The sequence below is a fragment of the Syngnathus scovelli genome, chromosome 10, assembly GCF_024217435.2.
Source record: "Syngnathus scovelli strain Florida chromosome 10, RoL_Ssco_1.2, whole genome shotgun sequence".
NCBI lineage: Eukaryota > Metazoa > Chordata > Actinopteri > Syngnathiformes > Syngnathidae > Syngnathus > Syngnathus scovelli.
The window spans coordinates 2002220-2017264 of NC_090856.1; the positions used below are offsets into that span (position 1 = coordinate 2002220).

The following is a 15045-nucleotide window of genomic DNA, read 5'->3' on the forward strand; positions in this document are numbered from 1 at the left end:
ATTGGAGGAATGTAGTCATTAATCTAAACAGAAAATGAGGAAAATAAATCATACCAGTATTTTTATTACATCTCAACAAAGGATACAGTTTTGGTTATAATTGTATCTTATAAATTAGTTTCTATTAGTTATATTAAGTATTTATTAACAATTATTTGTGTATATTTGGGATTACTTTTGTGATAAAAAACAACTAAGCAATATCCCACAAGAAGGATTGACAATCATTGTTTTCCAAAGTAAAGGCAGATGTTTGCAAATGTTTTATTTTGATTAAACACAAACAATAAATCAGTCTGCTTCCATGAAAGTCTAGAGAAATCAGAGAATTATTACTTTTGACAATCTTTAGTTAAAAAAAATCGTTCTACAATGATTCGATTTGATCAGATTTGTTGTTGATTAATCTGTTTGTGGCGTTTAGTAATAATTTTGACTATAGGCAATCAGCAACAGCATTGTGCCACTGTTATTGCTGACTGTCAGTGTGACGCTTAATGTGTGAAGAGAGTGTGTCCTTACGGGAAAAACATTTGTTACAGACGGAGCAGACAAAAGGTTTCTCCCCCGTGTGACGCTTATTGTGACGCTTAATGTGTAAAGCGAGTGTGTCCTTACGGGGGAAACATTTGTTACAGACGGGGCAGACAAAAGGTTTCTCCCCCGTGTGTTTTCTCACGTGTGCGCCGAACGACGAGCCCCCGGAGAAACTTTTCCCGCAAACGGGGCAGGTATGGAGTTTCTTCCCGGTGTGTAATTTCATGTGATTCCGAAGCGACGATCTACAAGCCAAACGTTTAGCGCAAATGGAACACGAGTACAGTTTCTGGCCAGTGTGTTTGCTCATGTGACCTTCCATGTCATACCTATCTCGGAATCCTTTCCCGCAAACTGAGCAGGAATGGGGATGCTCGCCCGTGTGTATACTCATGTGTCTGAGCATGCGATGCTTAAAGGGGAACCTTTTATTGCACACTGAGCACGCAAAGGCTTTCTCACCCGTGTGCGTAACCATGTGTTTTTTTAAATCGCTTTTCCAGACAAACGTTTTACCGCATTCGGAGCATTTGCGTTTTTTGTCCCTTTTGGCATCCGAAACTTCTCTAGTGCTGTCGGTGTCCGAGGAGTGGGACGTTATATCTTCCGTATCAGATAGCGGCGCCAAGTAGTTTACTCGCGAGTGGAGATCTTCGGCTTCTGCTGACAAGCATTGTCCCGACCTGCCGCCTTGGTTGTCCTCACTTTGATGTGGCAAAGGCTGACCGTCGTCGTTGTCTTCGGTCTTTACATGGACACCAGATAGTGTGAGCGTGGTCATGCTAGCCTCCTGGTAAGCTTGACTATCCCACACCTCTTCCTCTTTAATGTGGGGGGGCTCCGCAGGCTCAGCCCCCATTTCTTTCTCCACCGACACCTGCTGCACGTCTGCAACACACAAAGAAAACTTGTGTATTAGGACTGATATTTGTTTTACTGGGTATACTATACAAATTTAATAAAATCCAATATTCTTGACTTTTCCTATATAATACTGCAAGTGATGAAAATGAATCGCTCATCGTTGCATTTTTTTTGTTTTTGTTATTGTATCTATTTTGTCGTAGTGCTTAGAATAAACGGGCAAGACAAAAATGGTGGCTTCCTTGACAGCGATGGCGGACTTCAGTCAATTACAACCAAGACAACACACTCTGATTCTGTGATTTTTGTTAACAAACCTGCTGCGAGCAGTCCAGCATGATGGTTGTAAACATTGTCGAGAAGTTTGTCCATTTGTGAAGACAATCAATGAAAAAATGAAGCACTAACAGCTAATGTTATCAAGTTGTGGCTCTCGGCCATTTTATTTGTGTGCCCAACAACCTGAGTCATATTAACAGCGTTCACAAAAGGTGAAGTAAACGTCAAACCTGCTCTGTCCAGTTGAACTTTAGGGTTGAGAATAGCGTCCAGTAGGTCGCGTTGTCGCTCGTTTTCCTTTTTGGTTCGACAAAGTTCCTCCTCGTACTCCGCGATGGTTTTTTCGAACAGTCCGAAAATCTCTTCGACGGCCACGTTAAGTCGCTGCTTCACCAACGTTCTCAAATTTTTCACTTTACACATTTTGACACACTCACGATGGATCTCTGCTTAGCGACAAGGTGCGAAATGTAGTGTTTTTATTTTCTTCTTAGGGAGAAATGTCCTCTTGTGTGGATTGTGATGACCCAAAACGCCCGAGTAAACATTTCCGCCCCTAAAAACATATCGCGCATGCGCATACTGAGCCGCCATCTTTGGCATGTTTACGGTACGCCATTAGGGATAAAATAGATTACACTATTACGTTTGCAATTAAACAAACAGTTGGTTTAATGTCAACCAAAACTCGACGTGTATTTTAACTATCCACCAACCATGTGATTAGAAACATTTCCAAAATAATAAAAACAAGATTGAATTATTTTTCTATTTATTTTTAATTTCTTCAAATATGATCTTTAACCATATTTTACAACACAATGAAGAAATGACCTGAATAAACAAAAATGAGAAAAATGTGAGATATATATCTTCGAAAAAAATCTTTAAGTATGTATGTATGGATTCATGCGTTTGTATGTAAGGTGTCCGCTTCCACGACGGCGCACCGGTGCTTTTCCAGCTGATACTTGTACGAGAAACCCTGGGTGCACACGTTGCAACTGAAGGCCTTCTCGCCGGTGTGTGTCCTCATGTGTATTATCATGTTCTTTTTCCAGGCAAACGTTTTGGGACAAAGAGAGCAAATGAAGAGGTTGCCGTCCGTGTGCTTGACCTGCATGTGGTGCTTTATGGCCGACTTGCGGGTGAATCTCTGAGAGCAAACGGAGCAGGCGAACGGTTTCTCGCCTGTGTGCCTGGCGCGGATGTGTATGTCCATGCTCGACTTGATGGGGAATCTTTGAGGGCAAAACGGACAGGCAAACGGTTTCTCCCCCGTGTGCGTTCGCATGTGTATCTTCAAATCGGAGTTTGCGGCGAATCTTTTAACGCAACGGGTGCAACTGAAAGGCCTCTCTCCAGTGTGGGTCCTTTTGTGTCTGTTCAAAGTTCCCTTGTTGACATAAACTTTCCCACATTCAGGGCAGATGAACCCTTTCTTTCTAGCATGATGCGCCAAATCACCTTTGGGTATTTTACGAGTCTTCTGAGCTTCTTTTGGGTGGTTGCTGTGATCAGATTTTGAAGAGCGTGACATCATGTTATCCGATTCAAAGCTACCTGATCGCGAGTGTTCTCCTTTGCATGTTCTTGGCAATCTGCCGCCCCTGTTTATCTGTTCTTGACTGTGGCAAGGCTGCGAGGACTGACCTTTCTCTTCTTCACTCTTCAGTTGGACATCAGGGGGTGCCAACATGTTTACATGAGATTCCTCCTTCAGCGCTGGAAGCTGCTCCACATCTTGACTGCTCCATACGTTTTGTTCTTCTACTTTAATGCATGAGGAACTTGCTGGCTCTTCTTCTTGATTGTCCGCCAACTGCTGCACATCTGCAACACACAACAAAACAGATGAATTAAGGTACTATTAAATATTCCTTTGTGTATTATCCAGCCGATGGGGTTGAATTTCATATTGTGTAAAATGAAGAGAACATACCGAAGCTGGCTGCCACATCAGCGTGGTCCAATTGTTCACCCACGTTGTTCTCTGTGGCTCGGCAAAATTCCTCCTCATACTCCGCTATGGTTTTTTCAAACAGTTGGAAAATCTCTTCGACGGCCACGTTTAGACGCTGCATTACCAACGTTCTCAGCACTTGAGTTTTGCTCATTTTTAAACGATATTACAAACTATCTGCTGTTATTAATGGAAGTGGTTTTTTGCCTTCTGGATCGTTGCAACCCCAAAAAATACGAATTCGTCAACACGCTGCGCATGCGCACACTTTGGGAAGGCTACGGCATGCCCTGTGGGACAAAAAGGGTTGTGTTTTAAAAAAAAAAATATTTCGACTTACGTTCATCACATTGTTTGCAGTTCCAATTTCAACCAGTAATTTTTGTCACCTGGCTCCATAATTACACTTCTTTATGTTACTTTTGCTACCACAAAAAAAAGTGCCATTCTAAGTTGTATACAGCAACAACATGTTGGTTTATATTTTTATTTTGGTTCAAATGCTAGAATAATCAGGATTCCTGAGAGTTCATAAGAGTTTTGCTTCAGGCAGAGCAGGAGAAGGCCTTCTCGCTCGTGTGGGCCCGCATGTGTCCCATCATGTTCCGCTTTGTGGTGAAACGTTTATCGCATACAGAGCAAAAAAAACGTTTCTCTCCAGTGTGCACCAAAGTGTGCCGCATCAAGTTCGCCTTGGCGGAGAAGGCCCGGCCGCACTGCGAACAGCTAAAGCGTTTCTTGTCGTTATGACTTCTCTGGTGAGTGGACAAGTTTTGTCGGTGGCGGAAGGTTTTTGTGCAAACTGAGCAGGTGAAAGTTTTCTCCTTGGTGTGGGACCGCATGTGCGCGACCAGGGAGTCTCGCCGGCTGAAGGCTTTGCCGCAGGCCGGGCAGGCGTAAGGTTTCTCCCCAGTGTGTCTTTTCATGTGACGGTTCAAAATTGCATGGCTACGGAAAGTTTTACCGCATTCGGAGCAGCTGTTGTGTTTTTTAGCTTTGCGGATCACCTTGGGAGATTCTTTGCCGTCGTCGCTGTCGTCCGTGATGTAATCGGACGAGTGTGACGTCACTTCGTCCGTATCTGACGACGGAGCGACGTTATCTGGTTGCGATATTCCTGCTTCACCGTGCAGTCCTCTGTTGCTTGTCTTCTCCTCACTCGGGCTGGGATGAAGCTGCGAGGCCGGAGCTTCCTTGTCATCCTCACTCTTCACAAGCATATTAGTGTAAGGAAAACTGCTGATGGCAGACTCCGCATGCTCCCCATCATGACCTGTCCACACATCCTCTTCTTTAATGCTGAGGAGGAGTTCTGGCTCGCCTTGACTCGCCATCGTCAGGAGCTGGATGGAAAGAAAATCCATGGTTAGAACAATAATGTAGAGAAGTACAGGAACAGTTTGTATTCAAATGTAACATTGTACTAACTAGCATGCTAAGCTAAATGGAGAGCCTACCAAGTCTAGGAAGACAAGCTAATCGCAAAACATTTGATATTCATTCGCGGATAAAACGTCACGTGTATAAAACACAAAGGAGACAAGGGTTCTTGATGTTTACTGTGAGCTTAGCTTTTTTAACATCACAGCCACACCGTAAAACTATTGAGACAAACGAAATGGTGTACAATTACATAAACATGGGTTAATACATACCACTTTGGCCTGAAAGTGAATAAACGGGGTACTTTACTTGAAATACTTGAACTTTTTAACTTCGCGGTAACGCGTGGCCGTTTCCTATTGCGCTGCTACATTACGTCACTTCCGGAAACAGGAAGTGTACGCGAAATTAGACTTTTGTTTTATCTTGCAACGTAATATTAACAACTAAAAATTACATACAAATAACAAGAAAAGGAAAACAAATTCACACAAAAATAAATTGCGCACCAAGTAAAACTTTCAACTATCGCTAGAGCTAAAAGAGCGCCGCTTTGTGGCGAAACATACAATTACACGTAGACTTCGCCAGTTACAATGCATATAATAAAATATATGAATGTTAGAATATACAAAGGCAAATAGATAAGCACGTACATCTTTATTTTAAGACAATAACTGCTGCATTTTTTTTTTTTTACTTTTTATGAAAAAGTAACAAAAGCAAGTAAACATGTCCATCTACAGTTCAGATGTTTCCTCTGACTCCAAGTGCTCCTCGGTTTTCCCCGCTTCATCGTTTCCAGCCTCAGCATTCTCGTCTCCCTGGCTGGTCATGGTGGCGTCAAGCGTATCCGGCTCGGCGGTGTCGTTTTGCGGCTCGTCGTCCTCCTCTTCCATGTCCATCTCAAAGACCCGGAGGTGCCTCAGATTTTCGCTTAGCTACAAGGCGGAAGATGGAGAGAGTCAAAGATACCTCACCATGTGCGGTAGGTTACTTACTTTAGTGGAATGGCAAAAAATGAGTAATACTATAAATGTTAGAATAATTGCACGTGAGGTTGACGCTTACCACACAGGCTACTTCTCGGATGCCGTTGACTGCGACAAACTGCGCCTTCATGCCATCCAGTTCCCGCCTCTGATTTCCCAGCATCGGCCCTTGGCAGGGAATATTGCCGCTCTGCTGGTCCAACCTGAAGGTAAAGTGGAAAATCTTAATCTGGAGCATTCATAGTTTGGTATCGCCAAAAGTTGGAACAGTCCACCTGTCTGTTCATGACATTGTCAAAAAACAATCACCTGTATGAACAAGAGTCAATTGCACAGCAGATGATTATCCAGATTTTAAATGAATTAAAATCATTTGAGGCAACACACCTCATGTTGGGCATCCAGTTGAATTCCCTCTCACAATTGAGGATGGAAGAGAGAGGAACCTGCGCCAGGACACTGTGACTGTTGTCTTCTTCTGTTCCCTGAAGGACCACGGTCAGCATCTCGTCGTTATAGTAACGAGCATCCAGGCAGCTGTAGACATCCTGCGGCCTGGAAAAAAACAGACGAGAGTAGAAATGGAAGAAACCTCGCTCTCTGGCTGTCGCTCACTCACCGTTGCTCTGCGTTCTCCGAGGCGTCGAGATGGCGGCTCAGGTGGAGGGACGCCACACTGTTGGGGATGTGTCTACAAGAAGCAGTTAAGTGAGTGAGTTATCAAAATTACTTGAGTCTGAAAATTAAAAATAGGCTACCTGTTTGGGTCACTTGCTTTGCGCAGCAAGAAAAGTTTGTGCGGCAAAACGTGCGGCATGCAAAACACCACGTAGTGCATTTTGGTCTTCTTGTCATTCCACCTGAGGAACAAACACACATTATACATCGAACATTTATGGTCGCTTATTATATTTTACTTACAAGGATGGAAGCTCGAAAAGTCGCGGCGTGTTTTCAGAGCTGGAGGTTAAAAACAAATAGTAAAATTAGACTTTTAATCATAAACGGTATTTGGAATAAGACGAGAGATCCGACCGCTGTGGCGCTGAATAGAGGGGTAGAAAGGTAGCCTGCTTCACAGACTTGCCGATAACTTCCTGCATACAAAAAAAGCGTCACATGACCTCATTTGGTTTAAAAATCACTCATTGTCGACTTCACTTAGGAGCCTCACCGCCGGTTTCTGCAGACACAGCTCGATCACGTTCTCCATCATCCGCTTGACGAAATGCAAAGACTTTTGGGGGAAGGAAGGAAACAGCAGCGGGCTCTCTAGACCCCAGAAAAATACCCCATACACAAAATAAGGTGTTTTTTTATTTAAATAAGTTCATGTAAAAAAAAAAAAAAAAAGCGCAAACCAGAAGTCGAAAATCACCTCTTAGGTGCGTGCTGTCCTGCAAAAACTTGAGCCACTGGTTCCCCTTAGTACTCGGGGGCGAGACCAGGTCCTCGTCCTCATCCTTTAGGTACTACAAACGAGTAATAGTTGCGCAATTTGAAAAGAAGAAAATACTTGTCGGATATTACGTCATGGCTTACCTGCCCGACCCGCTCGACATTGAAGTACTTCCCCTTGCGATCGAAGAGCTGCTCGTTCTGCGGCGAGAACGTGACACTCAAAAGTGGAACGTGAAACTTTCTGCCGGGCTCACCTTGCTGAAATGCTCCGAGAGGAAATCGGCGACAAAAGCTATGTCCTTCTGTGTCATCTAAAAGGAGCACATTCAAAATTGAGCTATAATTGATCCTAAATTTGATAATCATAATCAAACACATTTTGACAATTTTTTTTATCAGGGGAGCTCCTGAGTAATCTCACCTTGTTGAGTTCCGGAGGGACGTGTTCGTCGCACATTCTAAGCATCGCTGTCGAGAGAAATAAAAAGTTCAGGTGAATGTTCAATGCTAAAAAAAAACTTTATACGTACCCACATACAGCCAACGGAAAAAGGCTTTAAAGTTCTTCATGCTTTTGTCGATCACCCTGCGTGTGAAAAAAAAAATTAATCGTACATAACAGTGTAGCATTTCAAAATAGATGGATTGTTGGATGAACTTACTGCAGGAGCTCGCTGGTCTTTAAGGAAAAGGAACCCACGGCCGTGATGGCGTCTGTTTCCAAAAATTAAAAAGGACGTATGTGAAACGTTTCCACAGGCTCTTTGCGCGGCACGCTACCTTCGATGGCGGCTGAATCCAGGCCGAGGGGCTGGAACTTCTTCTTCCACAGGGACATGCCTTTCACCTCGCTTAGGTGGTAGAGCAGCGCCTCGGAGCCGCTGGTGGACCAGCAAAAGTAGCGCTTTGACGCAAGTCGGGAGAGGACACCCAAGAGACACGTGCTCCTACCTCTGCAGATGGCTGATCACCAGCTTCTGGATGCTGGAGTAAGATGACTCGATGGTCTGGCCCAGCTTCTTCAGACCCTGCCATGGAAACAGGAGAAAAAAAATTCATGACCGGTGCAACAATGTGGACCTTTGAAGAACTAGGGAATTGGTCAAGTTGAGGACCTCTCGCACTCACCTTGACAGTCAGCTGGTTCATGAGAAGAGCCTGCAGTTCAGGACTTCAGAGTGAGAGAACCGAGTTAGCATTGGACCTCCACAACTCTTAAGTGAACGGAACTTGGGCATCCTCACCTTGACTGTCCCCACAGAAGAAGCTCCAGGAACTCGTCCTGTACCTGCGTGCTTGTGTTCTTTTCCTAGGGGAACAAAAAAAACCATCACAGCAGTTCTTGGCACTGGGAGAGGAACCCGAGCAGACCTGGACAAACTTGGTGAGTCGGAGGTCCATCTGCATGAGGATTTCTTCCCAGGCCTCGCACATACATGTGAGTGACAGGTGAAGGTACTGCAGCAGCGTGGAGATGTGGGTGAACTTGCGAGCCATCCTGGTGAGCTCGGGAAGGCAGTCGGACAGCAGGCCCGTGTCCAGCTGGTATTAGGAGAAACATCTGCATTTTGAATACCCTACTTCTGATCCCATGTGATGACAGATTCTTACGTTGGGGTGAAACCGTCTCACCTGAACGAAGCAAATCTCCACGTGGTCCTCGGCAGACTTCACCTCGGTGATGACGGCCAAAGACTTGAGGTCACTGGCCAGACTTACGGTGCGGCAGCTTCCGGAAACCTGCGCAGTGGAGTTAAAGATGAGGGGAGAACAGATTGACCTCCTTGTGAAATGACTTACTTCGGGTAACGTTGCAATCTTGTACATTCCGTAGGCGTAAAGCTCCACATGGCCGGCGTCTCCTCCGAGGACGAGTATGTTCAACCTACATGAAGAAAAAAAGCAAATGTAAACAGCACTCTTATACTTTGCTGTTGGAGCATCAAGACAAACTATACCTGACTTCTCCAAGGAGGTTCATGATCTCGTCAGACTTCTCCTCACTGCAGGAAAAAAAACACATTATGACTGGATATGAATATATTTTGATTATGCTTCAAAAAAAGTGAAAATGACTTCACCTGAAGAGCTTTGATGTTGTGCTGTAGCTGGAGAACAAAAATATGAAATTAGCTGACCCAAGAAGATGTTCTTGATTTAGTCTTCTTACCTCTTGGGGAGGGAAGCTAATTTGGGGAGGAACAGCTTGGATTCATCCTCTGACTGACAAAAGGATCCAAGGACACTGGAGCACAAAACATGAATATTTTCTAGTTCTCTTGAACGTAATTCGTTTTGGCCATCTTGAAGGCGTGAATGCCAACCTGCTTTCCTCCGTCACCTCCATCCAGTGCATGCAGCTGACGGGGTTTTGCATGTGGAACACATGCAGGATCTCCGCTTTCTCCACACTGCACAACACCACCTGCTTGGTGTCTCCAAGGCTGAAAGCCAGAACTGAGCAACCAGGAGAAGATGAGAACTTTAAAATAACTGAGACCTTATTTCTTTAATCAATAACAAGCATTGCTTCACTTTTGCCATCAGGTCTCCAGGCGAGTGCAGTGATTTCCTTCCCGATGTGCTCGCTGGGTGCCAAACTCCAAACCCGCTGGAAACTGGCTAAGCGGTGCAGCAGCAACTACAAAAACAATATAAGAATTATTATAATAGTATTGATGACTACCAATATTTCTTCCTGAACCGACCTCTCCAGTTGTACTGGCCAAAGCGATGAGATCTCTTTTGGGCGACCATGCCATGCACAGCACGGGGTTGGGAAGCTGCTTCTCTCCGACTTGCCGGAAGGAAGGCATCCTTTGTGCTTAATAATAAAAAACAATATAGGAAAATGTAAAGTTCTTTTGTCATGTCTACAGTTACCGCGGTGCTATTTGTATTTAATTCCGGTTGAAGTCGGTTTTTACGCTGATAATCTCACCTTTATTTTCCTCCAACGTTACGTCCAAAGTTTTGATTGCCGAACTTAAATACGAGAGAAATCTCGTTTTTATGTTTCTATTATTCACACAACTCGCTTATTTTTGCTGTTCCTCGGGGAGCGCCATGTTTTTTTTTTCCTCGACCAATCATCGTGAAGCAACGGGTAGCAGGAAGAGACAAATTTCCTCATGAGGAAAAACGCAATATTGTAAATAACTTATGCTTGCCCTTAAGTAATAAATTGATTAAGTTTATTGAAATCAATATGAACGGGTTGCAATCCGTTAAAGGTAATACTTTAATGCACATCCATCAATTGTTATCGATAGTAATGAAGCGTGTGACCTCATATCCGTGCGACCCCTTACTTTTTTCCTTTTTTCCCCTTTTTTTATTGAGCTTTGAGCCATCACGACCACCGGCCGAGGTAAACGAGGGAGCTACCTTGCTCGCGACACCTTCCAACGACGCCAAAATGTGCAAAATCCAAATGTTGAGAACGTTGGTGAAGCATCGACTAGATAATGCCGTCGAAGAGATAATTGAACTATTTGAAAATACGATAGTGGAGTATGAGGAGGAACTTTCTCGAACCAAAAAGGAAAACGAGCGACAACGCGACCTACTGGACGCTGTTCTCAACCCTCAAGTTCGACTGGACAGAGCAGGTTTGGCTTATTCTTCACCTTTTTTTCATTTTGTAAGAACTATTCGACCAAATAAACGCTGTTAACTTGACTCGGGTTGTTGGTTACCACGGAGCAGATTTGTTTGCTTTTGCTCACGTGGTCAAAAGCACGTTCTTCGCACACAAAATGGCCGAAAGACCTCCTTAGTAACACTATTTGTGTTCATGCTTGTGCCTGTAGAGGTCCAGGATCAGCAGGCGTTAGTGACGACTCAAGATGTGCACGTTAAAGAAGAAGAAGAAGAAGAGGACATTCAGAGCAGACAAGTGGAGGCTGACGTCACCAAGGGCACATCAACTCTTGTCTTTGTGAAGAATGAAGATAACAAAGTTGTGTTATCACACCTTCATCACAGTGAGATGGTTCAGCAGGCGTTGGTGACGAGTCAAGATGTGCAAGTTAAAGAAGAAGAGGACATGCAGAGCGGACAGGACGTGGAGGCTGACGTCTTTGTGAAGAGTGAAGATAACGAAGCTCAGTTCTCACAGCTTCATCACAATGAGGAGAACAGAGACAGTAGCTCAAGTCAACACAGTGGAGCATCGCAACCAGACAATTCCGCTCCACCATCAGATTTGGACGACAGTATGTCACACCATTCTGATGCTGATCATGGCGCCGATACAAATATGACTCATGTGAGCTCTAACGGTGATATCAGTCCAACTATCTCCTCCGAACGCGGGGAAACGCTTGTCCAGAAGTCAGACAAAAAGCCTTTCAAGTGTCCCCTGTGTGATAAAGGGTTCTCTCGGGAGATATACATGATGGCTCACAAAAAGGCACACGCCGGAGGGAAACCTTTCACCTGCTCGGTGTGCGCAAAATCTTACGTATCAAAATCACAGTTGCGAACGCACATCAGGTCACACACCGGGGAGAGACCTTTCACCTGCTCGGTGTGCGCAAAATGTTTCTTATCAAATGCACAGTTGAAGATACACACCAGGATACACACTGGGGAGAGACCTTTCACCTGCTCGGAGTGTTCAAAATGTTTTATAATAAGTGCACATTTGCAGGCGCACTCCAGGATACACACTGGAGAGAGACCCTTCAGCTGTAAAGTTTGCAACAAAAGCTACGCAAGAAAGTCACACATGGAGTCGCACATGTTGACGCACACGCAGACGGGCGAAAAGCCTTTTGACTGCTCCGTCTGCGGCAAAAGTTTCTCCACCAAGAAATATCTGATGTGCCACATGAAAAGACATTCAGAGAGGAAACGTTTTACTTGCCCTGTGTGCTCGAAAAACTTCGCCAATAAAGCTTATATCGTGATACACATGACGACGCACACTGGGGAGAAACTCTTCAGCTGTGACACCTGTAGTGAAAAATTCACATTTAGGTCTCAGGTCAAGAGTCATGTGTGTACTGGGAACAAATAAATACTCGTGCGGATCTGTAACTTATCACTTTGTGAGTTTAATAAATCGCTATCACAGAAAGTTTTGTTGTATAATAATTTTTGCTCATCTCTATTTAAAATATTAATCGACAGGTGGGTAATGTATAATAGGGGCTGTTTGGGTTTACAGATTATTTTGATCGGATGATTATTATTAACTTTTACCTTTCCTTGACTCTGAAAAGTTTCAGTTGTTGAAACTTTCCAAATGGTGTGGAAACATTCTTGCTTAGTTAGTCATCTAAAATGCTCCACTAGTACTGATTAACCAGTTGCTGAGGTAACCACCAAACATGTCCAATGTTACTGCTTTGTCTCAATAAATACTCTCTTGCAAGAATCCAAAGTCAGACTATCACAGAAAGTTTTGTTGTATAATAATACTTTTCGCTCTTATTCTCTATTTACAATGTTAATTGACAGGTGGGTAATTTATAATAGGGGCTTTGATAAAGTTACATTATTTCACAACCGAGAAACTGAACTCGTCGCAACCTTGGGAAGTCCTTGCAGAAATGTTTACATGTCACCAGACGGTGGCAGTGTCACAACACAATTAAGATTACTTCTATAGCCGAAGAAGAAGGAAACCGGAAGTTAGCAACACGTTGCTAAGCGAATCGCTAGCGTGACTGGAAAAGCAAAAATGTGCAAAGTGCAAATGTTGCGAGAGTTGGTGACGCGACGATTAAATGTGGCTGTGGAAGAGATTTTCGAACTGTTTGAGAAGACCATAGCGGAGTATGAGGAGGAACTTTGTCGATCGAAAGAGGAGAACGAGCGGCAACGCGAACTACTGGACGCTGTTTTCACGCCTCAGTCTGGGATCGATGGAGCTGGTTTGTTTACGTTTTAACTTTTCATCGTTTGTCGCCATTTTTACATTTGATTATTCAGCACCGCTGCTTTGAATAAGTCGGCTGGCTGCGATTTGTCCATTTTTGGCCAGCGAGGCGAGTCCACGTCCAGTATTTATGTTCTATTTAGCCCAAATTGTGTTACATAACATAGTAATAAAAATATTTTCTAGGTTAGTTGACAATTTCTTTTATCAAAACCATAAAATTGTCATCATTCATTACACACTCGATTGACTGAGTGAAATATTGTACACTGAATTAGGGCTGGAATTGCCCAATATCGCTTTGGTCCCTAAAAGTTCCATTCTTTCTCTTCTGCAGATACTCAGCATCCAGTAGAGATTCCTCCTGAGCCGCAGCACGAGTGGAGCTCCCCTGTGGAGCACATTAAAGAAGAAGAGGAAGACGTGTGGAGCAGTCAGGATTCGAAGCAACTTCTAGGCCTGAAGGCGGCTGATGCCACCCCTGATCACCCTGTGAAACATGAAGACAGTGAAAACAAAGTTTCCGCTTATCAGCTTCCCTGTAGTCAAAGCGAGGACAACAGACATGCTGGCAGAAGGTCACAAGCGCACAACAGCCGGGCGCCGCTGTCCGATATGGACGAGCGTGATGTCACGTCGTCCGAGACCGATCGCAGTGATGACGCCAAAGAATTTTCCAAGCATTCCAAGGACAGCAAAGCCGTCGGCAAGCGACTCTTCAACTGCTCCGAATGCGACAAAACCTTCAGCCGGAAGGGAACTTTGAACCGACACATGAGAACGCACACCGGAGAGAAACCTTTCGCTTGCTCGTCTTGTTCCAAAATATTCTCTTTAAAGCATCACAGAGACCGACACATGCAAATACACACCGGAGAGAAACCCTTTTCCTGTTTATTTTGCCCTAAAAGATTCAGAGACAGGTCCAAAATGATGACGCACATGAGAACGCATGCCCCTGAGCTTCCCATTACCACCAGTCCACACGTGACAACAGTCGTTGGAGATCACGCTAATGCTTCTCCCTCGCAACTCGACAACCAGGCTCCACTATCGGACCTGGACACACACTCTTCCGGAAGCGAGCAAGGCAACAACGCTGAAGACGCCGGCAAGACCTTCAAGAAGTTCACCTGTACCTCCCGGAAGGACTATTTGGAGTTACACATGAGAATGCACGCGGGGGGGAATTTCACCTGCCCTGTTTGCCATAAGAGATTCTCCAGTAAAAAATACGTGATGATCCACATGAGGACGCACACTGGGGAGAAGCCGTTCGGTTGCAACGCCTGCGGGAAGAAGTTCACGTACAAGTACCAGGTGACCAGACACAAGTGCGTCGGCGCCGTTGATGTCAATGCATCGGAAGCGACGTCGTTGGAGTGATTTGCTGGGATGGAAGACGATTTGTCAGAAAACGTCAAGTTTATGTTCATTGTAAAAGTTGCCTTTGTGTTTCCTGAGAAATTGATTTTACTTTTCAACTCTTTGTATCTAACTGTGACATGAGAACCGCAGAGATGACAAAAGCGGAATGTTTCCATAAATAAAAAAAATTCAAATTTAAATCTTCTCATTGTAGTGGGCTGTATGATTAATATGCAACGTAATTATAAAAGAAAATACATATAAATGTGAAATCATTAGATATTTATTCAATTTTATATACAATGACAGGATTGTATAAAATAATTTCCAAATCTGAACTCCTGCGAAATGTTATTTTTGCTTCATAAAAT

At 44.1% G+C, this 15045-nt stretch overlaps 5 protein-coding genes across 7 annotated transcripts; 2 read left to right on the forward strand and 3 right to left on the reverse strand.

Annotated features, from left to right (window-relative positions):
* Positions 1–240: 240 nt before the first annotated feature.
* Positions 241–3908, reverse strand: LOC125965980 (gastrula zinc finger protein XlCGF17.1). Of its 2 annotated transcripts, XM_049716781.2 has the most exons (3): positions 3623–3908; positions 3334–3513; positions 241–1425 (listed from the first exon to the last, which is right to left on the reverse strand). In XM_049716781.2, exons 1-3 carry the CDS (start codon positions 3795–3797, stop codon positions 470–472), a joined length of 1311 nt encoding a protein of 436 aa, XP_049572738.1. In that variant the 5' UTR covers positions 3798–3908; the 3' UTR covers positions 241–469. The 2 variants fall into 2 exon arrangements, with proteins under 2 accessions (XP_049572738.1, XP_049572739.1); XM_049716782.2 differs by lacking the exons at positions 3334–3513; positions 3623–3908 and adding an exon at positions 1911–2380.
* A 208-nt stretch (positions 3909–4116) lies between these two features.
* LOC125966054 (gastrula zinc finger protein XlCGF7.1) lies at positions 4117–5519 on the reverse strand. 2 transcript variants are annotated; one of them, XM_049716816.1, is made up of 2 exons: positions 5336–5519; positions 4117–4986 (listed from the first exon to the last, which is right to left on the reverse strand). In XM_049716816.1, the coding sequence occupies exon 2, from the start codon at positions 4975–4977 to the stop codon at positions 4189–4191; it is 789 nt and encodes a 262-aa protein (XP_049572773.1). In that variant the 5' UTR covers positions 4978–4986; positions 5336–5519; the 3' UTR covers positions 4117–4188. The 2 variants fall into 2 exon arrangements, with proteins under 2 accessions (XP_049572773.1, XP_049572772.1); XM_049716815.1 differs by having other exon boundaries at positions 5299–5519.
* A 148-nt stretch (positions 5520–5667) lies between these two features.
* On the reverse strand, positions 5668–10529 carry anapc4 (anaphase promoting complex subunit 4). Its single transcript, XM_049716776.2, has 28 exons — positions 10361–10529; positions 10128–10243; positions 9955–10060; positions 9744–9876; positions 9590–9664; positions 9501–9527; positions 9378–9422; positions 9220–9304; positions 9052–9159; positions 8791–8961; positions 8664–8728; positions 8548–8590; positions 8371–8447; positions 8200–8300; positions 8082–8133; positions 7950–8005; positions 7841–7887; positions 7674–7730; positions 7561–7617; positions 7397–7490; positions 7193–7290; positions 7054–7115; positions 6940–6978; positions 6777–6878; positions 6638–6709; positions 6406–6573; positions 6098–6221; positions 5668–5967 (listed from the first exon to the last, which is right to left on the reverse strand). The coding sequence occupies exons 2-28, from the start codon at positions 10233–10235 to the stop codon at positions 5767–5769; spliced, it is 2373 nt and encodes a 790-aa protein (XP_049572733.1). The 5' UTR covers positions 10236–10243; positions 10361–10529; the 3' UTR covers positions 5668–5766.
* An 81-nt stretch (positions 10530–10610) lies between these two features.
* LOC125965948 (zinc finger protein 182) lies at positions 10611–12502 on the forward strand. The gene is made up of 2 exons (XM_049716778.2): positions 10611–11030; positions 11232–12502. The coding sequence occupies exons 1-2, from the start codon at positions 10628–10630 to the stop codon at positions 12440–12442; spliced, it is 1614 nt and encodes a 537-aa protein (XP_049572735.1). The 5' UTR covers positions 10611–10627; the 3' UTR covers positions 12443–12502.
* Positions 12503–13021: 519 nt separating this feature from the next.
* On the forward strand, positions 13022–14874 carry LOC125972209 (zinc finger protein OZF-like). The gene is made up of 2 exons (XM_049725717.2): positions 13022–13301; positions 13644–14874. The coding sequence occupies exons 1-2, from the start codon at positions 13109–13111 to the stop codon at positions 14690–14692; spliced, it is 1242 nt and encodes a 413-aa protein (XP_049581674.1). The 5' UTR covers positions 13022–13108; the 3' UTR covers positions 14693–14874.
* The last annotated feature ends 171 nt before the right edge of the window (positions 14875–15045 follow it).

Bases quoted from the DNA above. Each gene is read 5' to 3' on its own strand.
- LOC125966054 (XM_049716816.1), bottom strand. From the start codon at position 4,977: ATGGCGAGTCAAGGCGAGCCAGAACTCCTCCTCAGCATTAAAGAAGAG.
- LOC125965980 (XM_049716781.2), bottom strand. From the start codon at position 3,797: ATGAGCAAAACTCAAGTGCTGAGAACGTTGGTAATGCAGCGTCTAAAC. The intron at 3,514-3,622 runs GTATGTTCTCTT...TGTGTGTTGCAG, and splicing joins TGATGTGGCAGCCAGCTTCG to ATGTGCAGCAGTTGGCGGAC. The intron at 1,426-3,333 runs GTCAGTCCTCGC...TGTGTGTTGCAG, and splicing joins GAAGAGTGAAGAAGAGAAAG to ACGTGCAGCAGGTGTCGGTG.
- LOC125972209 (XM_049725717.2), top strand. From the start codon at position 13,109: ATGTGCAAAGTGCAAATGTTGCGAGAGTTGGTGACGCGACGATTAAAT. The intron at 13,302-13,643 runs GTTTGTTTACGT...TCTCTTCTGCAG, and splicing joins GTCTGGGATCGATGGAGCTG to ATACTCAGCATCCAGTAGAG.
- LOC125965948 (XM_049716778.2), top strand. From the start codon at position 10,628: ATGAACGGGTTGCAATCCGTTAAAGGTAATACTTTAATGCACATCCAT. The intron at 11,031-11,231 runs GTTTGGCTTATT...TTGTGCCTGTAG, and splicing joins AGTTCGACTGGACAGAGCAG to AGGTCCAGGATCAGCAGGCG.
- anapc4 (XM_049716776.2), bottom strand. From the start codon at position 10,235: ATGCCTTCCTTCCGGCAAGTCGGAGAGAAGCAGCTTCCCAACCCCGTG. The intron at 8,134-8,199 runs GTAGCGTGCCGC...TTTTGGAAACAG, and splicing joins GGATTCAGCCGCCATCGAAG to ACGCCATCACGGCCGTGGGT. The intron at 6,710-6,776 runs GTAGCCTATTTT...TGCTTCTTGTAG, and splicing joins AAAGCAAGTGACCCAAACAG to ACACATCCCCAACAGTGTGG.